Source organism: Lacerta agilis, chromosome 5 (assembly GCF_009819535.1).
Source record: "Lacerta agilis isolate rLacAgi1 chromosome 5, rLacAgi1.pri, whole genome shotgun sequence".
Lineage (NCBI taxonomy): Eukaryota > Metazoa > Chordata > Lepidosauria > Squamata > Lacertidae > Lacerta > Lacerta agilis.
Window position 1 is genome coordinate 42894203 of NC_046316.1, and position 27742 is coordinate 42921944.

At 41.2% G+C, this 27742-nt stretch overlaps 1 protein-coding gene across 8 annotated transcripts in view; it reads left to right on the plus strand.

Annotated features, from left to right (window-relative positions):
* The first annotated feature begins 1345 nt into the window (after positions 1-1345).
* The window catches only part of ATE1 (arginyltransferase 1), a 72908-nt gene continuing 46511 nt past the window's right edge, over positions 1346-27742 (plus strand). The window contains exons 1-8 of one of the 8 annotated variants that reach the window (XM_033149513.1): positions 1346-1472; positions 5334-5397; positions 7046-7108; positions 7973-8076; positions 8311-8562; positions 10216-10439; positions 13062-13190; positions 27084-27116. In XM_033149513.1, the coding sequence (XP_033005404.1) occupies positions 1388-1472; positions 5334-5397; positions 7046-7108; positions 7973-8076; positions 8311-8562; positions 10216-10439; positions 13062-13190; positions 27084-27116 (954 nt within the window). In that variant the 5' untranslated portion in view covers positions 1346-1387. Of the gene's footprint in view, positions 1473-3146; positions 3369-5333; positions 5398-7045; positions 7109-7972; positions 8077-8310; positions 8563-10215; positions 10440-13061; positions 13191-15579; positions 15709-27083; positions 27117-27742 lie in introns of those variants that run through there. The other 7 variants (XM_033149508.1, XM_033149512.1, XR_004426641.1 and 4 more) reach the window with 7 other exon arrangements.

Below are 27742 nucleotides of genomic sequence, written 5' to 3' on the forward strand. Positions count from 1 at the left end.
TCCAGTGCCCTGCCAGGCTCATGCCTACAAGGCAGAACAGTGCTGCTCTCCTCTAGCCTTTTCCATTATTGTTTCTTTTTAAAATAGCTATTGGTTTTTTGTTTGCTTTACTCCCTTTGACAATCAATCTCCAACCCTGGCATAGTCTCTTTTCCCAACCCCGAGTTTGGGGAACTAGCAGGGAATTGGGAAAGCTCTATTGCTATTCTGCACTCCTTCATACCAGGACTTTGGGACATTTCTGTGGCAGCTGGAATAGAGACCTTTGAGTTCAGATTTATCTGGCCTGAGAGAGAAATTAGACGGTGCTTATGGCCGTTGGAATGTCATCCTAGGAACTAGAAAACTGGAGGATGAATATATTTGTTTGAATCTGTATCTTTCTCCACTCAAGAAGAGCAGAGTTTGAAGACCTATTGGACTATCCTTCCTTCTAGTGTGATGGTGGAAATTAGTATAATATTAAAATACTGGATTGTATTGTTTAAACAGCTGCCATTGTTACCAGCAAAGGATGGTCTGAAGGCAGAATAAATGCTGATCTGGTCCTTATTCTTCCATTAAGTGTTTAGGATGGCTATAGTTGCATAAATAGCTCAACTTTAAGCTTCTAGTTTTCTTTTCCCTCTGGTGTGGTAGTCAAATACTTCCATGTAAGTGATTGGTGTACCAGCATTTCTGTCTAGAAACAAGTGTGTTCTCTCAGCTTTCATGTGCGAAAAATCAATATTAAAATATTTTTAAATGTGTAAGAGCAAGCTGTTTTTCATTCTGCCCCTTGTCAGCATGCTAGTGAGCCCTGGATTTAGGCTAGGAGAGGAGTTTGGGAGAGACAATTTCGGTAAACTGCAGCAAATCTAGCGTTTTGCACACCGACTTCTGGTTACGAGTCCAAAGAGGGTGGCCACCCTACTTACGCCCCCTCCAGATGTTGCTGGACGCAAGAACATTTAGAGGGCCACTTGTTGCACATCCCTGCTAGTGTTAGCAGTGGGCTGTTGAAAGCTGGGGCTCTGAAAAGGGACATTCCAGGGCAAGGGTGGCTGTTTCCTACGCAGAAAGCAAGATCGACCAGTGCGATAACATCCGTTCGGCTTTAGCTGACGGCTCGTGCGAAACAAGCGAGGCACGTGCTTCGAGGTGGGGAGAGAGCGCTCATGTTTAGCAGGCGATGGCGCTCTTAGAGCCCAAAACTCGCATCCTCGGGGGCTTGAAGCTCTTAATTTGGGGTGGGTGGAACAGGTGAAGGGCAAAGGAAGGGGAGAAGCTTGCCAAAAGGATCGCAAGGTGGAGCAGGTGGCTGAAGGTGCTCCGCTCCCCCTCCCCTGCCAACGAGGCATCGGAGCAGCCAGCGGGGCAGCTTCCCCGCAGGGACCGGCTGGGCATCATGGACTCCGTCGTGGCCTACGAAGGGACGAGAGAGGGCTACCGGTGCGGCTACTGTCACTCTGCCGGGGGGAAAGCAAGCCACGGTAAGATCTGGGGGGTGGGGGGGTGGAATAATAACTTCAGGAAGGCCCTAACTAAGGCAGGGGGGACGGGACGTAGGCGCCGATGTGCCTACAGAGGAAATCCCCGACTACGTAGCCACGGCCAACACAGCACACCTGTCGCGGGTGCATTTTTCTCTCCGCCGCTGTTACCTAACGCCCTTCCCTCAGTAAAGATGGCGGAACTGGCACGCCCTGTCCGTTGCTTTTACGGAGTCCCCCCGCGCGCTTGTCCTTCGTGAAGAAGGGGCCGCCGCTTGCCCCGCTCTCCGCCTGGGAGTAAATGGCGGCGTTCGTGTTGAGACTTTTCCTGTCCTCGCTGCTGCCGGCCCCCTTCCTCAAGAAAACCGAACCAGAGAGTGCCACGCAGCCCTTGCATTTGCTCCCCCACCCCCCGTTAGCAGCAACCTCCCAGGCCAGCCGAGGAGCAGCAGTAGCCCAAGTGAAAACTCGAGATAGGGCAAGGGCTATAGAAGTTCTCCTTCGTCCTTCCAGCTTTGTAACAAACCTTCAAGGCTCTTGGCTAAAAAAAAAAAAAAAGGTTGGTTTTTTTTAGAAAGAACTTCGGAGCAACGTAGTTGGGCGAGGAGGAAATTAAGAGAAATTAAGCCAGCGAAAAGGAGGCGTTTGCTCAGAAGTAAGGCTCTTGCAAATGAGTAAACCCCACGGAACACACCGTTAAGCCCCGCATAAACAGTGGGGTTTACACCAAAATACACTTTTGCAAAAGTGAAGCTCGGCTGAGTTCAGTGCGACTTCTGATGAACATGCATAGGAGTTTAGTCGTCTATGAATTTCGTGTGACGTTTTGAAATGTTAGAAAGCCGTAAAAATTTGGAAACCTGAGCACCCCTCTCTCCTCAGTATGGCAGTCTCTACTTAAAAGTCCCACTGAGTGGGTAGAGAGGGCTGCAGCTTCAGTGATGTTTATCCTACTGACATAATTCAACGCAGTAATTTGCTCATTAATCAGATTGTATGCGAAGGATAGGGAAAATAGGCTAGGCGATTAAACGAAACAGAAGGGAAGGGTGTACTTCGCCCCAGGGCTGTGGAGCGGATGCTATATTTATTTTAATAGTTTATATGTCACTTCCCCAATGCCTGGAGTGACTTCAAGTGGAAATAAAGCTGTCGTCCTATGCTTATTTACCTGGGGAATCTCATTCTACACAGTGGGATTGACGCCCAAATAAACAAGCACAGTATGCAAGATGTAGTATGCACGATACCTACACAACTGTCAGAACTGAATTCACTGGCTGCATTACCGACACAATATCGAGCTATTTATGGGGAAATTTGCAATGCCTTCCAAAGCCTGCATAGCAGGCAACAAAGTGAACAACAGGTGAAAGATTCCTCCATCATTTCACCTCCATCTGTTGAATTTCTGTTTGCCACGATGGTTTTAAAGACAACCCCAAAAAACCCTGCCGGAAAAAGAAACGGATATCTATGTCTAAAGGGTTAAAAAAAAAAAGGCAGAGGGCACGATAAACTTAAACCCGCTGCAACGAATAAGAAGCCTGTCCCTTTAAGACGCAGTGTTTACTTTTGATGCCCCCCTTTTTTTTGCCCCGCACATGGAAGATTCGAAGCTGTGCGAAGGGCTTCCGGAAGTCGCGACAGAAAGCGAGGGAGACTGGAGCCCTTTCCCTGCTCCACCCAAACTTTTGCCCTTTGCTAAGATGGCGGCCGCCGGCGCTGCTGCCGCTGCTTCCCGGGGCCCCTGAAGGGTTTGTGACACCCTAAGCCGGCCGGCAAAGATGGCGGCGGCGGGGGGAAGTAGTTCCCCAAGTATCGTGGAGTACCTGGGCGGAGACGATGGCTACCGCTGCGGCTACTGCAAGAGCGACACCGGCAACCTCTCCCACGGTTAGGGTCCCGAGGGCGGGGAGAAGCAGCAGAGGAAGGGAGGGCGCTGCACGTGTGTCTCCCTTTCCTTAAAACGAGCTTTTAAAGAAATAAGAGCAGAGCGCCAGGTGCATGGAAAGTGCGCATGGGCTGAGCTGGGCCTTGGCTCTGGGGGTGGGGTCCGAAATGATTCAATTTCCTTGCAGCCCCTTGGAAGTCTAGGCGGGTTGGCGTTCACCTGTCCAAGTTCCTGCCACGCAACAGGGCTTCCAAGGCGGGGTGGGTGGAGGGGCTTAATGAAATCCACAAGCCCACTTTCTGGGTGCCCCACTTCCTTCTAGGGCAGTAGCTGAGGGGCTGCCACAAGGAGATAAGGTAACGGGGTGGGTTACCCCTTTTAAGGCCTCCCTTGAAAAGTAGGGGACTGCTGTGCAATCGAGGATTGCAGCAGGGATTGGGAGGGGACACACACACACACACACACAAACCTCCATCCAAAATCCAAACGTGTTAATGGTGTAAACCAGTGGTTCCCAACCTTTTTTCTTTTTCTTTTTGCTATGCCCCACCTAAGCGTCTCTAAAATCCTGATCCCCCCCCCCTATAATTCTTTTTATTTTAAAAAAGTGAACTATTCATGTGGAGGAAGCCTAAAAAGCTTGGTCTAACGCATTCTCCAATTGCCCCCCTTAAAAATCAAATTGCCCCATGTAGGGAACCACAGGTGTAAACTTTCATGAACTCAAGCCTTCTTCATAAGAAATGGTTGGTAGTTAGTTACTGTCCTCTCTCTGGATCCTTTAGTTGCTCCCCACTCCCTTCCCTGTTTTGTGTTTTGTTTTGGCTCTCAGAACCACAGGGAAGGGAACAAAAGGCCTGGCAATGTGACTGCTGAGATGGTTAAAGCAGAGAAGGCAGGCTTCACTAATGTGTCCATATTGTGGAGAGCGGTGGCTGGAGCCAGGTGTAAAACAGACTGCCTCTTAACAGCTGCTAAGCCATGCAGGGGTTTGTTTTGACTAGCTGAGCTCACAGTCCTCCTCTACACACACAAAATATTTGTTCTCCAAGCTCTCTTCATTTTGGCTGCCTAATTGGGAAGGGGAAGTCATGTTGTTGTTGTTGTTGTTGTTGTTGTTAAAAGACTAGGGAGTCAGAACTCCTTGTTGATCTACAGCTGTTCACCCAGAGCTAGTAATAGCCCCTCTGCTGGGTTAAAAAGCAGTGTTGTGGGTGTGAGCAGGAATTAATGAAAAACTGCTAGTAGAGGAGGAAGTTCAATATTTTTGAGGAAAGGAATGGGTTTTGTTGCAAAGAGGCAAGGGGTGGGACAGTAAGGAACAATGGGATAGAATAAATGGTGGGCGAAGAAACAGAGAGCTAGATTTGGCAGAGTTGCTGAATGCCTGTGAGACAGAAGGAGCAGATAGAGGTGAATGTGACATGTCAAAGGAGGACCTGTTGCCAATGCAAATAGGACCATTTCCCTTAAGCATTGACTTGTGGAGAGTAATGGTGGAAAAAGCTAATGGAGCATAGTAAATTAGACTGGTCAGTGGGATTGGGGTAGAGACTAAATATAGGGTGTTGAAGTGTTGGGTGGATGTAGCAAAACTATTGAGGAATGTGGATTTTAATTACAGGTAGGTAGCCATGTTGGTCTGCCGTTGTCAAAACAAAATAAATAATAATAATAAATCCTTCCAGTAGCACCTTAGAGACCAACTAAGTTTTTTCTTGGTATGAGCTTTCATGTGCATGCACACTTCTTCAGATACACTGAAACAGAAGTGTTTTTAATGTTTTTAACATTCATCTCAAACTTTTAATTTTATGTTAAAATTCAGCAGTTTTTTTTAAGGGGTTTGTATTGCAAAGAAATACAGGAAGCAGTAGCTTTCCACAGGAACTGGTATTGTTCCCATTATTTGAAGTGAAGTTTTATTCCCTCCCCCCCCCTCATTTCTTGTTTGATGTGTGTTTCAGGCATGTGGGCTCATTCACTGACTGTCCAAGATTACCAAGATCTTATCGACAGAGGTTGGCGAAGGTAAGAGATGCCATCTGAGCACTGTTGGTGTAACTGAATCCAGTGTTTCAATATTAAAGAGCATACTGTGGAATTCAAACTGCCGCCTTTTATTGTAAAAATATATAGGATCATAAACTTCACATTAATGAGGTAACTGAAAGGGAAAATGTTTTCAAGTCATGCTAGCAAAGTGCTGCCCTGCTTGTGCTTCTTCAGTCTTAGCTTCTCACTCTCCTCACAGAAAATATATGGCAGTGTCTGTTTCTATTGGGGAAAGAGCGTAGACTCTTAACTCTTCAATGCACTTCTCCCTAGTTAACCTGGTTTGGAGGACCTACTTAACTTTTGTTCCTATGTGGCCTTCAGCTCAGGCATAGTAAGCTTATGTTCCTCCAGATGTTGCTACACTCAAACCTCCACCACCCTTGATCATTGGCCATGTTGGCTTGTGCAGATGGGAGTTAGACTACACCCTGAAGCATCTAGAGAGCAGCAGGTTTTAGTGGCAATTAAGGAAGAAGTGGGGCATTTGCTATGGAGAGAGACTTGAGGAGGCAAGGAGACAGTGCATAATTCTGCGGGCCCTTACAGTCTCTTTTAGAGCCAGTGTGGTGTAGTGGTTAAGAGTGGTAGACTCGTAATCTGGGGAACCGGGTTCGCATCTCCACTCCTCCACATGCAGCTGCTGGGTGACCTTGGGCTAGTCACACTTCTCTGAAGTCTCTCAGCTCCACTCACCTCACAGAGTGTTTGTTGTGGGGGAGGAAGGGAAAGGAGAATGTTAGCCGCTTTGAGACTCCTTCGGGTAGTGAAAAGCGGGATATCAAATCCAAACTCTTCTTCTTCTTCTTCTTCTTTTATGTATGCATAAACTTCAGTTTGGCCCTTCGATAACTCTGTTTTGTTGCAATATCTAAACCAACTGTAACTTGTATACTATCAGAAAAGTTCTCCATTTGTGAATAGGAAACAACCTGACTTCCTTCTAAGAGAAGTCTTTTATTAGGACCAGTAGCCCATTTGAAGTGCTCCATTTAAAACTAAGCATCACCTAAAGTGATCATTATTCTGTTAGATCTTGGTGCAAGAAATTGACTAGCAATACCTTCTTCAAAAGAGGGGCTCTAGACTTGAGTGGACCTTTTCAGAAGAGCTGGGGCCCATGTTCCATGTGGCCTATGTGGAGACTCCCACCTTTAGTAGATATATGTCCAGTACTTCTCAGCAGAAGACTTCCAGGCGTGGGCAGCCAATTTCTTCAAAGTCTAATGCAGGTCCCATAAGGCCAGCAGTCATGGTGCAATAATTCCAGAATGCCTCTGCATTGCACATCGCGTTGGATGGTTATGATCATGTGCCTCGGAGAGCATTTGGAAAGGTGGGTATATATTTCTTAAATAAATATGTAGCGACAGTTTAAATACAGTGGTCTCAGACTGGTTTATGCATAATGCCAAACCCTGGTTTAGTGCATTGTTCTTTAACAAGACGGCAATTCCCATAATCCCTGGCCATTGACCATGCTGGGTGGGACTCATGAGCATAGATTAGCATTATGTGTGACCCAGGAATCGTAGTTTAAACAAATAAGTTATTTAAACCTTATAATTCATGGCTATTCTAAGAACTAAACATACATTTTAAATAGTTTTTTTTTAACTTATAGGAGTGGGAAATACATTTACAAGCCTATTATGAATCGTACATGTTGTCCTCAATATACAATAAGGTAAGGCAATACTTCTGTATCTTTTCTTGAATGTCGACATATAGACAGATTCAGATATCTGCTTAATGTGAATATTAATGGGAAGTGGTGACTGGTGATGTCATTAAGCTATGAAGCAGGTTGCTGTGAGGATAAATAGTTTATTATGAGCAAGCAGGTTGGAACCCTCTGCATAAAATGCTTTTAGTTGTATTTGTAGTGTTGTAAAGAACCTTGCTGAAAAGAGATGTAAAAACATCAGAGTAATTTGTACATTGCAAGACTTTGAAACTGTGTGTTTTCCGGGTTTTAATTCCATGTAACTTCTCAGCCCATTTTAGTGAATGGGGTGATTAAATGTTAGTGTTGTCATAATCCCAAACATCCCACAGAAATATCAAAAGAGCAGCACTAGCCACTAATTAATGTGGTATTGTGAACAAAGCCTAAACTGCTCCATGCAACCTGGACTACATGACTAATTGATAACATACATATCAATTTTTTGTTTAATATACTATATCAGGCATGTCCAACAGGTAGATCGTGATCTACCGGTAGATCACTGGATGTCTGTGGTAGATCACCGGCTCCCCCCCAAAAAGCTAAAAAACTTTGGCTCCCCTAAAAAAAAACTCAACATCTTTGCCCTGCACCTCTAAAATGACCTGAACCACCAAAAACAGGGCTTTCCTTCCTAAAAAAAGCTCAATGTTGCTTTCCTCCTCCCTAAAGAAGCTCAAGAACTTTTATGTGAACCCCAAAAAACAGTAGGTAGATCATTGCCAGTTTCTGTGAGTAGATCGGAGTCTCTTGGAAGTTGGCCACCCCTGTACTATATTATTTGGAGGATACCTTGACTGTATTCCCTTTTTCTTTTTTTAGATGCCGGGCCTTACTTTTCCAGCCTTCGAAATCACATAAGAAGGTTCTAAAGAAGATGTTGAAATTCTTAATGAAGGGGGAAATTCCTGTAGTAGACAGTGAAGGTAATAAGTGGTCTTTTAAACATTACTTACTATTGTGGTTTTGTGCAGTTGAAATTGTTGTGCAATTAAATTTCTTTTTTACTTAGATCAATAGGTCAGTGGCATGTAAATTATATAGAGCTGTAGCTATCTTTTAAATTTTAATTTTTAATGTTACATAGTGTTTTTTATCAGCTGTCCTTTCTCCTTTGCTGATGGTTTGTCCTATTTTTTTTTTTTTTTGCCTATTAACAGTGGAGCCTATGGATTCTCACATCAAAGATACTGATGGCTGCAGTTTTTTCTTAAAAGATGAACCAGGCAGCTGTCAGGCTGAACTAAAACCCCTCAATCCTGATCATTTGGAGAAGGCGGAGAGTGGGGAAGGAGAAATAACTGTGAAGAAAGCAGACTCTGAGCATATTGAATTGTCTCATGAGAAAGTTAATTCCAATTCTGGGGAGCCGTTGGAGTCAGCTAAAGTTAGTCCGGCAGTTCCCAAACCAGGTAATTAATCTTTAATATAAGAAGATGGCAAGACAGTTTTGCACCTTTTCTTCCCTGTTTGTCTTGTGTGATTTCCAGAAATTGCAGATGGTTCACAATTCAGCGGCTAGGTTGCTCACTGGATCAGGACAGCCTGAGTACATAACACCAATCCTGTGCTGACTGCACTGGCTTAACAGTTAGTTTCTGGACCCAATTCAAAGTCCTACTTTTGACCTATAAAGCTTTATGTGGCTCAGGACCCCAGTACTTCAAGGGCTGCCTCTCCCCATATGAGCTGACCAGGACACTGCAATCGTCATCTGAGGCCTTTCTTCATGTGCCCACAGGAAGCCTGGGGGCTGGTGACATGGGAACAGGACTTTTCTGTCGTGGCTCCCTGCTTGTGGAAGGCTCTCTCTAGGGTGGCTCATTTGGCACCATTATTACCTGTCTTCAGGTGCCTGTCAAAATCATTTTCCCCCTCAACCCAGAAATTAATTAATCAGTAGCCTCTTTTAGTGGGTGGGGTGCTTTAATCCTGCATTTTAAAAATATGAATGTGTTCTAGATTTTTCAGTTTTGTTTCGTGCTGGTTCTAATGCATGTGCAGAAACCACCTTCTTGACTGTTGGCCCCACTTTGAGTTACCGGTACTTTTGCAAAAAAAAAAAGGAGGGGGAGAATAATGAGTGGCTTACAAATACAGTATCATAACTTTATACACAAGTAGGAAATTATTTGTGCTGCTTAACCTTACAAGTGATGAGTACAAGTGTTATGGGCAAGGCAGACATATACAGTGGTACCTTGGTTCTCAAACTTAATCTGTTCCGGAAGTCTATTCCAAAACCAAAGTGTTCCAAAGCCAAGGTGCGCTTTCCCATAGAAAGTAATGCAAAACAGATTAATTGGTTCCAGACTTTTGAAAACAACCCCTAAAACAGCAATTTAACAGGAATTTTACTATCTAATGAGACCATTGATCTATAAAATGAAAGCAATAATCAATGTACTGTACTATAAAATAAATAAGACACTATTGTAGGTGATAAAAATAAAAAAATAATTTTTCTCTCTCTACCTGCACTGATGATAGTCATTGTTTGGATGGGGTGCTTTTATCCATTTCCGCAGTCACACATTCATTCAGCAGCTGAACTAGGTTACACACAGTCACAAAAACAAATTAACTGAAAAAGCCTCAGAAACAAAAACGCAAAATAAATAGCAAAAACAAAAGCACCAAACTTAATCCGTTCTGGAAGTCTGTTTGACTTCCAAAATGTTTGAAAACCAGAATAGCTGTTGTTTAGGAATGTTTAAAGTGTAAATAGTGCTGTAACTTTTACCCAGCTGGCTACTTTCCTCTCTGTCGAAGGGGGCGTCATGTGGCATCACATTCTGCCTGTTAATTGATCTGACTGGTGTTTGGTATTGATTGGAGCATCCAGGCAAACCCACAGGGATATTTGGGACCACCCTGGTATTTTCCCCAATACAAGCACAATAATAAAATGTAGTTGGAACGTCAGAGGAGGATTACATTTTTGCTTACAGTATTAATTGCCTTTCTTCCAGTCATCATAAAAGTATACTGTACAGGTGAATGAATGTAGCTATTCTACAACACACTCTTTCCCCCCATTGAGTATGTACGCATTGCCTTTCTAGGGAGAGGAGCCGACTTGAGTAAGCCACCCTGCCGTAAAGCAAAGGAACTAAGGAAGGAACATAAATTGCAGAAGACCCTTCAGAACCAGACACAAAATCCTTCACTGCAAACCGAGGCTCAGGTTTTGCTTGGCCAGCGCTCAAAAGCTAAAACCAATCAGCCCAAATCAATTGAAGACTTCATTTTTGCCTCCTTACCTACTGAACCTGTGCACCAGTTAGAGGTACTGAGATACTTACTTTGATTGACATGTGATACATAGAGCAATCATGTCATTCCTGTACTGCTGCTTATGTTGAAGGTAATTGATTAGTCAGATGTGAAAAAATGTTCTACTTTTAATTGTAAAAATTGGTTGCATTATAAATGGCCTTGGTGTCAATTACTGGCATTTGAAAAGTCCTGTGATGTTTTCGGTTTAGCCTCATAAGATGTTGTGTGTATGTTAGTGTGTGCAAAACTTAAGTGGATGTGTTCTTTGCAGAAACACAAGAGGGTGCTGTGGTTCCATCTGAATGAATAGCATAGTACATTTTCAGAACAAAAATAATGACATTAGTGCAGCTGTAACTAGATATTAATGTTAGTCCCCTAATTTGAAGTAAAAAATTAGAAATGATGAATAGCTAGATTTTTACATTACTGAAGAAGATGCTGTTTCACAAAATATTTTTTATCAATTTCCATACCAGTCTCCTGGCTGTAATTTGTGCATTTCTGGAAATTTTTAGGACCTAATCCCCCCCCCCCCCCAGATATCCACATGATGGCATATGATTCTATTACCTATTCGCCCCACCAGGAGAATTTCTTAAATGTTCAGTATATTTAACCAGTTTTGGGCAATGTGCTGAAACTTACATACAAGGTAGCGAACAAAGAATTGCTTTATCCTCTTGGCCGTTTCCCTGGGCACCAAACAGCTCCTTGGAGAGCAGTGTTTGGTCCCTAGGAAACTAGGCCTTGCTACTGTGAACCAGTCTCCCCAATCAGCCCCTCTATCTCCTTCAAAATAGGTGGCAGTGGGGAGAGGATGCCTGTCTCCATTGTTCAGCTGGATTTTCTGTTTCAGGGGTTAAGACTCCAAACCTCTAGATCAGTGGCTCTCATCCTGTGGGCCACAGAGTTCGTTACTGGCTAGTGGATATTAAGAGAGCCTGACAAGTAAGGGAGAGGGGCTCCCACCTGGTGCTGCTGGTTGCAGCCCTTCCCCACAGCAAGGGGCCTCATGCAGGTAGAAAGTAGTAAAGCAACAGAAGGAGGTGATGGTGCATGGTGGCAGGGCTTTTTTCAGCTGGGAACCTTTGCTCTAGAATGGTCAAAAGCACACCTTGGCTGATTATAGTTCTCTCCCTTATGGGCACTGAAATTGCCTCATCCCTGATTCTGTCCCTGATCTTATACTTTTCCATCTTGTAGCTTTCCCTTTGTCACCCTCCTGTCAAAAACCATTTGCATGTCATGGGCTTGCCTCCTGTGTTTTGACCCACCCTTGCTTCTATTTTAGCTTGTCTCTGACCCTGGAAGGACATTTTACTTTGGCTCCTTGATTACTCCCTAGCATTAACATGACCTCTGACTCCATTTGCTCTGTTCATTTTCAGTTGCCACGCCAGGTCAGATTCTGTTCAGTGTAGCACCTAGCCATGACAGGGTATTTGCTTGGTCTCTTGCAGGACATGACTCATAGCCAAGATGTAAGGGAAATAGCTTTATCTTACTGTGAATTGGATTTAAAAAAAGATACATTCGCCTTAGCAGAGAAAATGGTGAACTTGAGGCATACGTTGGCCCAAGTCATGTATCACATTAAACTATGGCTTAAAACAAACTATGGTTTGATGTGAGTGAGTAACTTACTGGTGCATGTTGCTGAAAAGTTTCTGCAGTGCTTTCCCATTCTTGCCGTACCACAGGTAAAACAAGCCAGGGTCTGGTTTGTCATGTTGTCCAAATGCAATCTATGATTTGTTTCCCTCCAAACCATGAGTGGCAACCAGTATTTGTTCTTGGCTTACTTTTCATGCCTCATCCTGGCATGTATGTTTGTTTGTTTTTTCTTAGGAAAAATGGGTATAGTTCCACTAATAGCACATTTTAAAGCATACATTTATGTGTGCTAACTCTGTTTTCCATTTGATGATGCTGATATTCTGGGGGTACTGTGGCATACAGTGAAAGAGGAGGCTGAGACAGTAATCTTAAACACCCTTACTAGGAACTAAGTCCCATTGAACTGCTAGTATGACTGCAGTATGTGTTAACATGAAGGTGTGCTATAATAGGATTTAAGAGAGATTTAAATTATTCAGTTGTGCTTAAAAGAAATCTCATCAGTGTTCTTGTCCTAGCATCTCAAAATAGTGCATAGGTGATGGTAGATATCCAACAGCAAAGACTGATAGGAAAATTGCGGGAAGAAAAATCACCTCATAGCAATTTAAGGGTGGATGTGAACTTATGTAGCAACTTGTTTTTGTTACAACATGTATAGAATATATGTATTTATGTTTGAATAATCCTTATTATACAACTGCATGATTCACTCAAAATTGATTTTGTATTACACTTTGTAAACTGTTGAGTAAAGTGCACGGTGTTTACAGAACAATGACTGGAAACTAAACTTTAAATGGTTACATGGAAAATAATCTTTCCATTTCTGAAAGAAATAGGCATAGTGGAGCAGAAAGTAACATTGGCCCTGAGGGGAAATGGTGGTTTAAAAGTATTGTTGATTTCATTGTGTAAATGTTGATTTAACTATAGTTAGTTTTTAACTATTTGTATTCTTCCCAGCTTTTGAATGGCTATTATTCCAATAATGAATATCTTTCTTTGGAAGGTGAGGCTGGTGCAGTCATCTCCACCAAGTTCCCTGTTCAAAGCCACCTTTCAGGAGTCTTACCAGGTCTATAAACGTTACCAGATGGTTATTCACAAGGACCCACCTGATAAACCAACCGCCAGCCAGGTCAGACACAAGCATTTTGCTTTGGTCTATTCTGAGACATTTGGAAGCTGTTCCTTAAAAATACTTAATAACCATAGAAACTTCAAAAAAAGAAAAAAAGAAGAAATGAATTAAATAGAACTTAAATCCTGGAAGTACAAGGAGGTTTTGCATATCTCATGGGTTCCACAAATAATTAAAGACATTTACAAGCGAAAGGAGAAGCAATAATGGGGTTTGCTTTGACATTAGAGATGGTGCATAAAGAGGAACAGGCGAACTAGTGAAGTACACTTTAAATTTCCCAAACAGTAGGGTAGCTAGATTTTGAAAGTTGTTTGTGCCTTTATAATGGGCTTGAGTGTGTTTCACAAATATTTGTAAACCACTTTGAGAGTGCTTTTCTTTAAACAACCAAGCGGTGTGTAAATCTTATGAAATAAATAAAAATTGGGGCACAGTTAACCTTGGGTTGAATTTATGCTGAGGTCCTATCCATAAAGTATGTTGCATATTAGATGGGGAAGGAGAACAAGGTTTTGGAAGAGTGTGTGTGTAGGATGAAATGGTTTCCTTACACCTGTTCAACTCTTTGACTTAACCTTTACTTTCTATTTTTCATCTTCATTCTCTTCTGTCCCTAACATACCAACCTTTGCAAGGTACTGTGAAATTCTGAAAGGGACTACAGATTCATTCAGGCAAGAAGATGTGGTATCTAGGACATGGCTGCTTTTCAATCAGTACCCATTATTTCTTTTGCTTCAATGTGTTGTCGATGCCCCTGTCCATACTGCAGTTTGCTCTCATAGCCACATCTATCCTTTGGCAATTCCTTTTCTTTAATGTAAGCTTCTTCTTCTCTCACCTGACAATTCCCAACTCACTTTCTTCACACTGTTCTGTCTCCTTTCTTTGGCAAAATGTCTGAATTCAGCAATGGAAATAAGTCACAAATGGTGGTCATTTTAGAAAGTGTGTGTGCGTGTGTGGTGGAATTATTTTAGAAAGTGTTAGTGTTTCCTGATAAGCATCAGTTGGATAAAGGCATCCTTCTCCATTCAAAATGTACTTTGTGTAATCATTGATAAACAGACTTGGGTCCTGACTTTGCTGCTGCTGGCAGGTGTATCCTCTGAGTGGAGCTCCACTGGGGATGTTCCTGCTGGCAGAAGGTGTGTGGGGAGGCAACATTAACCTGAATGGTGCCTGAAAAACTGCTCTGGAGGGCTGGAAGGATCCTCTGGAACAGCGGGGGTGGGAAATAGAAAGAATCTGCTGGATCAGTAATCATCTCAGGACAGAAGGAGCCCTTCTGTTTGTGGAAGGCTAAATTTGGATTCCAGTCTATGTAAATTGTGGTGGGTAGCGTCTGCTATAGTGATGGATTGTGGAAGATGGTAGGGAATTTACTTTGCAGAGTAGATCATACTTTATGGATAATTCCTTTGCGATTATGTGTATTCAGAACTGGCCTTTATGTTGGCTGTGATTGACCAAACACATAGAGTGACGAAGTCCAGAGGTGCAAAAACCTAGGTGCCAAGTCAACTAGTGCTTAAAAACATAATCTAGTGACAAGCATGTGGATTAATGTAGAAGTCAGGAAGCAGGTTTCTCCTGTATGACTTCTATTTGGGTGGGAGGGAGACTGAGTGAAGGGCAGAACTTGGAAGATGTTCATATTGTGCAGCTCTGTTGGGGGTATTAGTTCTGCCATTTAGAATGCATGATTAAGATATTTGGAGTGGTGGGAAAGGTTTTTGGATTGAATTGTATGAGTATATAGCCCTCAGGTTTACAAACTCTAATTGAGAACTTCTGATAATCTAGATCTATTCTCACTAGACCGGTAATGAGTAAACCTTAAGTACAGAGCTAGTTCACTTGAAGCATTGACCAGGCCTTTGGTTTAACATCACTGCTTTGCCTGAACCAAGAGTGCACTCTAGAAAATATATGACAACTCCAGGATGCAGTGAAATGTTGGTTGTACAGTAGGGGGCAAGCTTGCCTTCCATTATTGATCTTATTGAGAAATCTCAGAATTCACCTCCTTCTAGAACATGAGACAGTCAAATCCTTCTTGACTTACCTGGAATTTTGATTATGTTCTCTATTTTGCATGGAGAGATAATTGGCATAGAGTATGAAGTGGCTCTGAGTATTACTGTTTTCAGCTGGTACGCAAACTAGCTCTTGCTGTTCTGGAGTGCAGAACCAGCCTAGCACTTGGAGTGCCACCATTGCTTCAAATCTTAGTAATACATTTCTGCGGTTGCTGGGCTTCCTTGTATGTCTCCTAGGAAGAGGCTTTGAAATGGATTTGAGGAGATAGCATACTAGCCTCACCTTCAGAAGCATTTGGACAAATGCCAACAAAGTACCTTTGTTTTCCCTTGCTCTGAAGGTGAGGTTAGTACCTGCTTCTTTAGAGGACCCGCAGTTCAAATCATCTTTCACCCAGTCTGCTGCTTTATTTGCCAAGTATCAGATGGCCATACACAAGGACTCTCCTTTTGAATGTAACGAGTATCAGGTACAGTTAACTGCATGCACTTTTTTGTCCTTATTATCATTGGTGGTATGAATAACAGAATATTGAATTGACTTTACATCAGATCTGTGAAAGTGGTGGGGGAATTAGGATTTGTATGTGCCTTCCAGCAGTAGCATTCTTATGTATTCAGTATTTTATCTGTGTCCTGAATCAGTTGGCATAATCTTGCTACTGTTCTCCTAATCCATTTATTTGGAAGTAAATTCCAGTATCACCAATGGGATTTGCTCTGAAATAAGTATGCTCGGCCCAGCTATAGTGCAGGTGTAATATTTCCTGTTCTGTCATGGTGTACCCTTCCAGTTTGCATGCTTCTCCCCCTTCTTCAATCTCTTTGGTTCATGTACTCAATTCCCCCCCCCAAAAAAATCATCTTCTCTTTGGCTTGAATTCCTTCATATCCCTTTCTATGACTAACCATGGTTAGCGTTACACCTGAATTGCAGTTAACTCTAGCCATGGTTAGCTTTAAACCAGAGTTTGAAGTGGGTTTAAAACTGTGGTTTAATGACTAACATTAATGTAATTTCAGATGGAATGCTAGCCATGTATAGCACTGAAAGTGGTTGGGGGAGGGATTTGAATGGAAGAGAAGAGGAAGGGGTTAGATTGGAGCATGCAAGTCAAAGAAACACTAGAGATCAGTCAGTGTTATTTTAGTAACAGACATAATATTAGTGTTTGATTTAGAAAACTAAATTCATGGTTAAAACAAAAAGCCTCCTGTTTTCCAGACATTTGAAACTAAATTTCATGATTGATTTAGGATTGACCACAATTGGAATTAGCAGTACAAGAAATCTGGGCCATTTCAGCATCACAGCTTAATGGAGGGTTTAAAGTTTTACAGAAACTATATAGCCAGGTGTCATAACTTCTATGTGTGTGTGTTTTGTTTTTTGAAAGCTTAAAATTATTTACGGTTACAGTTCAAAATACATTTACTGCAGTCTCTAATTTCTTTTTTTCGCCACTCCTTTTGATTCTATACATTGCCTCATTTTCTTGTTATTATATAATACTGAAAATTAACTTGCTTGCAGTCTGCATCTTGAAAAATTTAAGTGTAGATTGTTGGGCATATTGCAAGTGTTCAAATGTCAGCAGTTGCCCATTTTTGATGTAACGGTAAACCATGGTTTAGCTCTATGTGGAGTCGATGCTAGCTTGTACTCATGCATTCCGACGGGAGACAATTGTAACCTTCCACTTCCAGTATTAATTCAGTCACTTATTTCACTACTCACCTGGCCACCATCGGTTATTAGGAATTCCCTCTAGGTGACCAAGAGGGCTGTTAAAGGAGGAAAAGAGCTCTCTGTTTATCCTTTGCCAGTCCAATGTGCTTCATGTCTGCTGCTGCTTCTTTACCAGGATTGGATTTGTTGAAACAAGCCAGGATCAAAATGTGATTTTTGATCCTGGCATATTAATAAGAAGCTGCGGGGGGTGGGAGCAGACTAAGCCAGGCATATGTAATCAGTGTAACCCCTTGCCCACAGAGCACTTTTGCTGATAAAATCAAACCTCCCCCCCTTCCCTTCCTACACCATTAGGACACCACAGTTGTCATGTTCAGTTTGGACTGAGATCAAAGGAAATCTTGGTTTCAGTAAAACCTGTATGAATTAGGTGTGATTGGAGACTTACTGAGTGAGTCGATTTTAAATGGTGCCTGCTGGATATATGGAATTACTTCATATAAAGCTATTTTATTTGCTCAGTTTTCTCATATACTGTATATCTTTATTGTAATGCTGGATTTTTAATCTGCTTTTCTGTTTATTGTCTTGTTTTATGATTGTTTTTAATTGTAATTCTGATTTCTTTTAATATGTAACGTGAGCTGATCTGGGAGCCTCACTGGCTGAAGAGATGGAGCAACAAGTGCATGAAAAATAATAATTATGCAACATTTTAGAAAGAAAAACTGCTGAGGCTATCTTCATCCTGCTTTATAAAATGGCTATTACCTTGGAAAATATTATTTAGGCATCTATTTTTTCAAATTAAATATGTACTGCCTTCTTCTAAATAGCTTATTTTGAAATGATATTATTATGTTTATTGGGATTGTAGAATGTCATAGCAACTTCAAAAGAACTGTTACACAATGGTAAATCGCCTTCCCAGTTGACTTTGGGTTAGCCTTTAGTTTAATAGTTTACAAGGTGAACCCTCCCTCTCCCCCATCCCTGGGTAGGAAAAACTTAACAGTATTTATAAAGCCACTTTCTGTGAGCAAAACTAGACATGTAGGTGTCTTCAGTTCCTTTTTAAAAAAGTCGGATTGCTGCTAAAATGATGGAGATAGAAACATGTTGTTCACATTAAGTATGTGTAAGTTATCTAGGTTTGGTTCTCAAATGGGCTACTTGTTAATATCAAGTGTCAGATTAGAAAATATGCCTTGAGAATTTTTTTATTAAATAATAAGTTCTCTGGCTGGTGATAGGTTCATAAGTAGTTAACATTCATTTTCATTTTTAATATGCTGTTACATTGTTTCCCAAAAAGGCTGCCTGATGAATAGAGCATAACTGTCAGGGGTCCTTTACCTTTTTTTTAGTTTGAAATAAGTCACACTGTATTCAGCAGCGCTTCTTCCTAGGAAAGTGTATACCAAGGCTTGCACCCTTAATTTATTGCCTGCATAGTATTATAGGTTAGCCCTTGGAAAAGGACTACTAAATGTTAGGAAACAAGTTTGCACAGAATATTTCAGTATCTATACTAGGCTATAGTCTAGATACTGACTGCATATGTAAACGTTTTAACATTTTCATCTGATGTTCAAGTAAACAATTGTGTTGATTGTTAACACACCTTTCTGTTGCAGGGAATGGATTATTCAGTGGCTGAGCATGTAGCCTGAGATCTCCAGCCACTTTTAGTTGATATTTGACTTCCACATTTGCCTTACTTGACAGAAGTTGCTAACTCTCTTACTTATTAGGAGTCTTTATCTTTTTATTTCCCCCCAGCATTTAGTTTTCATATAGATCAAATTAAACAATTAATAATCAGTCTCCGTGCTTATTTCCTAAAATGGAAAGATGCTTGCAAGCAGGGCACAACTTTGTAATATTTTGTATCAAGTATTCTGTTCCCCCTCCAAAAAAACATCCAGTAAGACATACTGAGCTAAATATCTACCTGTAGAAAGTGAGATACACAGCCGTCTTGTATTTTGCATGCACATAGCAATAATTAAATATTGAGGCTGCATTCCTGTGTAGTCTTCCTTTTTGCAAAATACCCCATGAAAATGCACTTCATTGCAAACAATTATAATAAAGGAACTGCACCATAAAAATAAACAGGTGTAGAGGCACAAATGGCAAAAGGTACTGAATAACAGAACTCTGATTGCAAGCAGCTAAGTGAAGATTAGACCATCAGACTCTACATATGGTATTTTAAGGGGTGGAACCTACCTAGCAATAGCTCACTTAGTAGAGCATAAAACTCTTAATTTCAAGGTCATGGGTTTCAATCCCATGTTGAACAAAAGTTTCCTGCATTGTTTACAATTCTATGACTATGATCATATGAGGTTTTGATATGTAGGATGTATGACAGGAGCACATGATGCAGGAGCTCTGAAGCAGTATGAAAAGAAATTGGTTTTAAATAAACTTCTAGCAAATGGGTGGAAGTGCCTTAATCTTTGGACTTTTAGAAAGAAGAATATAAGCACTGGTTGCTCTGAGACTCTGAATCCCAGAAACCTGGACCAAAACTTCTTCAAGCATCTAAATGTAGTTATCTGAGGGAATTGATATAATATACCTAAGTTAAATGCATAAATCATGAAGGCAGGGTCAGTTTAATGCATAAGTAATAGTATGTTTTAGAGACATTGCTCAGAGACTTTCATGAATTCCGCAGACCTTTTGTGGGAATGGATTTAGGCGCTCATGTGCACAATTTGTAGAGTGTGTGTGACAAACCAGATCACATTTGTGTTTATCTTCTAGAGTTTTGTAGCAGCTGTTCTGTCAGGCATCCAAAACACCTTCCCTATTTTCTTACACAATGCATACATGTTTTAATGATTTTTCTATTAAGTCACAACCTTTGTAGTTTTTCCTTTCATTGATCTAGGAACTAGAGTTTGAAAGTTGAGTGGATATGAACATGCAGTTTTATATTGCCCACTCTTTTATGAAAAACGATTCTGACAACATACAGAGTACCTGACAGTTAAACAGGCTGTTAGTCCTTGCTGTGGTGCCTTAATGGAATGGAAAATCCTCTGAATTACCACCCACTGTTGCAAGGACATCAGTGTACATGGTGTTTGGTGCTTTTTCAGTTGAAAGAGATTTTAAATAGTCTTCTGCTCCCTACAAATGTCTGTCTCTGAAACTGGTTCCATGGCAGAAAGGGTATATCGCACCATAGCAAATGCTGAAGCCCTCTGAATGGTTGATCTGCGTTGGTACTAACAGACCCTCACCTATTAAAAATAATGTTTTTGTTTGCTTTTCATAGTGTTTATATTGACAGCAGCTTTCACCACTAGCACAGCATGTCTTCAAGTCATAATGTTGCAACACACAAGCTGTCTGTGGATCTTATATAAAGTGTAGTCATCAAGCAAAAAGGTTTTCCTGAGGAAGACAACACCAACGTCTTTTCTCATTTTCATATTCCCCATTTCTTTTTCAGTGGGAAACAGCAACCCCTCAGTGGAAAGTTGCCTTGGCTTGTGCCTTGGAATTAAAATCCAGGGGGCTAAATAAAAAGCGCAGGACTTTAAATTAACATACAGATGCAGCAGGCTGGATGGTCTGCATCTTAAAATCTGCCTCCTTTATTATGTCAGGTAACTCAAATTTATCGAGTAGTAAGCACTTTTTGTTTAAGTAAGCGTCTTCCTTCTACCTGATGAAGAGGTCTCTGTAATTTTTTAAATTTTAATGTTCAACTGCTAGCAGCAATTCCATTACAATTACTTAACTATTTTTGTGTCTCTTCTTCCTTAACACAGTATCAGGAATACCAAGTGTGTTCACATGGATTACACTTCCTTTATAATATAGTACTTTGGTGCTATTTTTCTTAGAAGTCTTTAATGTCAGATTCTCAGGACTAAAGTTATGCCACTACTAGTACTAACAAGTTTATATCTGATTAAGAAGTTTAAATTTTAAAAAATATATTTCCATGTTCTGTCACTGCCTTTGATAATAGGGTTGCTATTTTGAGGCTGCCGTACGCAGTTTCCATAATGCTCTTTTTGTTAAAACTCACGCTTGGCAATTAAGTCCCTTTATGGTATTCTGAAGAAACGGTTTACATCTGCAGGGTAACCAAAACAAACCAAGTGGCAATTACACCAGTCAGAAAACATTTCCATACATGATCATAAGTCTGATAGTAGTTCTCTCAAATAGCCATAGTTAACAATTTTATTGCTGTTTAGCCTTACTGAAGCAAGCATTCTACTCCACTACACTTGGCATATTTTATAATGACAAGTTTATAGGAAAAAAACAGTGTGTTGCTCAGTTTCCACTGCAAAGCTGGACTACCTTCTTACCTTAGGCTTAGTAAAATATTTGTTTTGGAAGAAAATTTATTTAAAGGCCTACAAAATATTCACTGTCTAAAAAGCTGCATGCAATAATGTTACTGGAGGGGGGGGGGAGCTGCAGTGCCTCCCCAAAATGACAACATGGAGGCTGAAGCATGTGGAAGGTAAAGAATGTGGGTTTGTATCTAAACAAGTTATGCTTGAAGTACACCCATATAAATGAATGGGCCTAAGTTAGTTAACTCCATTAACCTCAGTAGGTCTAATCATGTATGACTAACAGGTGGTTCAATACATGATGTGCTATGAGTTATACTGGATCAGGTACAAGGATCATCTAGTCCAGGGGTCAGCAAACTTTTTCAGCAGGGGGGCGGTCCACTGTCCCTCAGACCTTGTGGGGGGGCCGGACTATATTTTGAAGAGGAAAAAAATGAATGAATTCCTATGCCCAACAAATAACCCAGAGATGCATTTTAAATAAAAGAACACATTCTACTCATGTAAAAACACCAGGCAGGCCCCACAAATAACCCAGAGATGCATTTTAAATAAAAGGACACATTCTACTCATGTCAAAAAAACACTGATTCCTGGAACGTCCGCAGGCCAGAATTATGGTAGAAGGTGATTGGGCCGGATCTGGCCCCGGGGCCTTAGTTTGCCTACCTATGATCTAGTCTCCTGTTCTCACAGTGGGCAGCCAGATGCCTTTGGGCAGACTGCAAGCAGGACTTGAGTGCAACATTTGTGATTCCCAGCAACTGGTATTCAGAAGCATACTGCCTGTGACAGTGGAGGTAGAACATAACCATTGTAGCTAGTAGCTGATCTGTTTAAAAACCAATATTTTGCCTTTGCCCACAATCCCTTTCCAGCTTGAAATATAAATATTTGAAAGAAATCTGCATCTTCACTTCTTTTGCTTACTTATTGCTACACTAGAGCACAGTGTGTGTAATTCAACTAGGTCTCAGAGAAAGTGATGCTTCTTGAATAGGAATTTGTGCCCCATTCTGAAATGGCTTCATTTGCCATAAGTGGCACACATCATGTACCCAAATCTGACTGGTTGCCCAGAAGAGAATGCGACTGCAAGTGTTTCCCTACTCCTGTTCTGATAGATGGGAGTTTGGTCCAATCAAAGGCGCTAAATGTTTTTGCTCTTCTGTGGACTGCCCAACAATGGTTGCAACTCATAACATTCATGTATTCTAAGTTAACCTTAGGTATTTGTAGTAAAATGTTGCAGAACAATCTCTGGAAAGTCAGCAAATACTGTGAAAATGTTTTGGCATTTGCTGACCAACAAAAAGCTAGAATTCAAATTCTTGAAAGTCTTTCCAGTGTCAAATATGTCTTCTTCTGGTGCCAGATCTTTTAATTAAGGAATTACTGAGGTTTGCATAAAAGCAAAGTAATGCAGATGCTTAGCACTCGGCCTCTTTCTCAAATATGAATAGAACTTTGGAAACTACATTATAACTCTCAAATTCAGAGGTATAATTAGAATAATGAAACCAACAATTTTCCCATGCCTCAATCCTAAAGCTCCAGATTACCCAGTCTTTTGAACACCTTGGTTGTGAATGACTCCAAAAGGCCTAACAATAGACTCCACACTGTTCCCTTGTCTTTGACAAGGGCTTAGGCTTATGGAAGTCTCCTTTTTAATTGTCAAAGGGCTTGTCTAAATATTTACCATCCATTTGGAGGTTAATTAGATCTTGCCTTCAGCTACAGACATACTGCAGCAAGAACAATACCAAAACCAAAATTAGATAGTGCTAGGGAAGTAATCCATATTACCCTTATTTTTAGTTCTTGATTCATTTGAATCTAAATTGTGTGGTGGTGGTGTATTTAACCATATTGCTTTCTTTTGAAGAAATAGTCAACTGTACTTCATGGCTCTCCAGTTGGCACAAGTTTTATGGATAAGTTAAAACAGCATCTGGTGGCATGTTAACAAATTATGACATAAGCATTTATGGACCAGAGCACATGGAATAAAAACATTGCTATATAAATACATTTTTAATATTGGTATAAAGGCATATGCTACCCTAGCAATTTATGGTTATTATGTTCTTAATGCCTGCTTTACTCAATGGTTTCAAGAAATGCACTCTTCAGTAGCAACTGTTAGTGAGCAATAAACAAGGTTTATCATTTTTTAATTTCATAAAATTTATATACCGCTTAATTGTAGGAGCAAAACTCAAAGCGGTTTACAAAAAACACCTTTATTTTCATATAAATCAATCGGTTCAAGAGACCCAAACTTTTGGGCAGCATATTGTCTAAACCAGGCCCTAAGGTTGGATTCCAACCTAGTCATACCAGATGTAGACCCATTTATATCAATTGATTTTGGCATGACTGGAGTCCCAAAGATTTCATTGACTCTCTTCTAAGTATTACACAGTCTGGCTCCAACCCATAGTTTGAAGTAGACACAGGAGGAAAATATATTTTTGGTTTGGGGTTTTAGCACAAGCAGGCATTCTTTGGGTTATCCTGTGGTATGAATGGTTTAGTGTATACAAATACTATTTTTAAACATTTCAGTTTTCTGAAGACTTCTGAATGTTGATGGTGGTCCCATAGAATGAGACTAGTACTATCCATTACAAGGCAAAAAGGGTAGGGTAAGGATATCAGAACCATGTTTTCCTTACAATATCAGCATGGGGCTGTGAAATGTTTGTAGAGGAAAATTGATGAGTGGGGGGGGGAAAGACACACAAATGGTTCCTGTTCCCCCTACTGCTTGATTTTTCCCCTTCATCCAAACGGACTGGAGGGTGGGAGAATCCTGAGAGGAAAGGTTGCAGGGAAGAACATGTGTCTTTGTGTGCGTGCGTGTATGAAAGTGTTAACCAACCCCTTACGCTTTATTCCCCATGATGTTCCTAGTCCCCACCCACACTCTTGTTAACCAGCAAAATACATGTCTGCCATCATTAGTATGTGTTGAATGATTTATAAGGCACTAATATATAAGGTTGCTTGCTAAACTGTAGTTTGCGGTGGGGGGATGACACTCAGTGATTTAAAACCAACCTCTTTGTCTAAATTTGCTGTAGATGTGAAATCAAATTAAAGTATTGTAAAGCAGGACCTTTCCAAGTGATGTTCAGATACTGGACCCTCTTACAAATTGTATATTGCTCTTTCTTTTGAATCGTTGCTCAAAATGTCATTCAGCTACCATCTTTGTGTGCTGCTCTTTTGCAGGTGTGCTCAGAGTTATTTGTGGTTCCTCCAGTATAAAGGGAAAGCTCTAGGCCAGGCATAGGCAACCTTCGGCTCTCCAGATGTTTTGGCCTACAACTCCCATGATCCCTAGCTAACAGGACCAGTGGTCAGGGATGATGGGAATTGTAGTCTGAAACATCTGGAGAGCCGAAGGTTGCCTATGCCTGCTCTAGGCTTTTCTCATTTTAAAAAAGGGCTTTCAAGTAGTTTGTGCTTACTAGAGGGGCTCTCGTGTCAGCAATACATTATGTCTTTCCTCTTTCATATGACATTCAAGAATAAACAGTCACATTTTGTACAAATGGGCTATAAGATCTGTTCTGCTGGATCAGACCAAGGGCATATCTAGTCCAGCATTCTAGTCACTCAGTGGCCAACCAGACGTTACTGTGTCACAAACTGCTGCTGAAAGTAATGTATTGGATGCATCCATGCTGCAGTCACCTTAGACGCCCTATTCAGACATTCTTCACAGATGCACCAAATCCTTTGAAAAAGGGTACCCTGCCACTTGACCGTTTTGGAGATGCAAGGGGAAGACTCCCGACTATTCCTACTCCCCATAATAATCACCTTGCTGGTCCTGCTGGACCTTTGCAGTTGTACACACATGCTGTTTTTGGGGGCAGCAGGGGCAGCAAGGTCTTGAACATTAGGAGTGGTCCAACTGCTCCATGCATGCCTTGTATGCATGGAGAAGGTCACTCCTCAATATCCCCTGACACTTGCGCATGGCAAATGAGAATGAACCCAAGCATAAATGGAAATCCATTCACTGAGCCCTGGTTCAGATGGCTTACTAGCCTTTGTTGCTGGTGAACTGCACCTGCCTTGCCTTCACAATGCATACGTCGGTGGAATCCAGCACGGTGCGAGTGAACTTTTGCTAATGCAATGGAACTTCATCTTCCTTCCCTGCCCCCTACACACTCACAAGTATGTTCCAGTCAGGTCCCCTCAACCTTCTAGAGCAGATTTGAGTGGTGCAGGGGCGAGGACGTGATGTTCTGTTGGATGGGTGGTAGTTTGCTTGTCCTCACACACAGAGAATGTCAGGTATAACCCTGTGAGCAAGGCTTTCATGTGGGAAAGTGCTTTTACTATTGATTTCTTCCCTCTTTTTGAGGTGAAAGTGTGAAGCGCTTGTCCTCCTATGGCAGACCATCTGTGTGATGGGGTTGAGGAGGGGATACAATTCTGCCATTCAAAGTTTGACTGACTAAGCCAGAGCAAAACATCAATGGGTTGGAAGATTCCTGCCCTGTGTTTTTGGGAGTTGGATACTGCAAATATGGGCGAAAATACCCACTCAAGATAATGTGATGGGGAAACAAATTTTCAGCATTATTAGGCCATAGCTGAGAATCTTGGATCACTTGATGTATGTACGAGATCAAATTGCTACCCTGATTCCTAGTTGCCACAACTGTTTCATTAGACCATCCTGCAATTTTCAATATCTAGTGATTCAAATATTCCAGTCTCTAGCTTAATGTTGTTCGTAGTCTTGCCAACCAACTTTTCTCCGAAGAATTTGTTAACTTTAATCAGTAACTTCAAATGAGGACTTAGTTCATTGTAGAATAGTTAAGGATGCAGCAGTTTTCAAACACCAAAGCCATCCAAATAAATTTCCAAGCGCTTAACGTAAGAAAGCTACTATTTTATTCATAAAGGTGAAGGTACCCCTGACCGTTAGATCCAGTTGTGGACAACTCTGGGGTTGTGGTGCTCATCTCACTCTATAGGCCGAGGGAGCCGGCGTTTGTCCGCAGACAGCTTCTGGGTCATGTGGTCAGCATGACTAAGCCGCTTCTGGTGAACCAAGCAGCGCACGGAAATACCGTTTACTTTCCCGCCAGAGTGGTACCTATTTATCTACTTGCGCTTGACATGCTTTCGAACTGCTAGGTGGGCAGGAGCTGGGACCGAACAACGGGAGCTCACCCCGTCACGGGGATTTGAACCGCCAATCTTCTGATCGGCAAGCCCTAGGCTCTGCATCCCATGGGGCAATTTCACAAAACAATTATTGCCCTTCTTATTTCTAAATGTTGTGGTGGTTTATAGAAGAGGCAACTTGAACTCATCTGTAAATTTAACCCATTGAACATACCTAGTCAGGCTTCTACTATATATTTTGGAAACATGTTTGTCAGTTCGCTATAGATTTGGACACTTACTGTAAGATATCATAACCAAATTATGCAAAATGGTTCCTGAGAACAGATCTTTGTCTGTCTGGATGCAGTTGGGCACTACTTTGAATAAAAATAGAGAACTGCACACTGAAAAAAATGCAGTAATTTTAACTACTGATTTCAAAATTGCATTGTTTTTTTGGGGGGGATTATTAGCAATTCACAGCAACACTGCGTATGAGGCTGCTAGTTAAGTATAGGTTAAATTCCTAACATAATAGTTAGCAATACATCTATGTTAAAAACCTTCTGATTTATTTGTTTTTCTCTTTGTTATGTTTGTGTGTGTTGTTGCATACTGGACATGTATCCTTGGTGTCCTGGACTCCGGATAAACATACCAAATGCAGTTCACAAGGTTCCTCTGTGAATCTCCACTTGAGGTAAGAAATCATGTTTTAACTCAAAATATTTACATTTTTATTACAGATTTATAGTTTGTCTCATCTGCCTGGTGTCTACCATTATGTTTATAATGCAAAGCATAACATTTCCACAGTTCCAGTAAATTGGATAAGCTGCATCTATTTGATTTAGTTGTAACTTGTTGAATACTTTGAGTGTCTTCAAAATGCTAAATGAGTTTGCACAAGATTTCTTAATAGAATACTATAGAGGGCTAACATATGGTTCTTGAATGAAGATAATATTTCATTAGTGGTTCAGATCGATCACCATTCTGCCATGAAGCTCATTAGGTGATCAGTCAGTTTCTCTCATTCTTGCCTCCTTACCTACCTTACAAAGTTGTGATGATAAAATAGGAGAAGAACCACGTGTGCCACCTTGGAATTCTTGGAGACAAGGTGGAATACAAATGTAAGGAATGAACTTTGTTTTTTGGTTGTTGTTGTTTTCCAGATGATCATGGGGACTTGTCCATCAAAGTGAATTTTGTTGTAAAGGTTAACCTATGCAAGCTAATAAATAAGGCCATGGGTGAGTCTTTGCTATGACACCCCAAAAAAACTTTGCAGTCTTGCTGAATCCTGGTATACGTACATTGAAA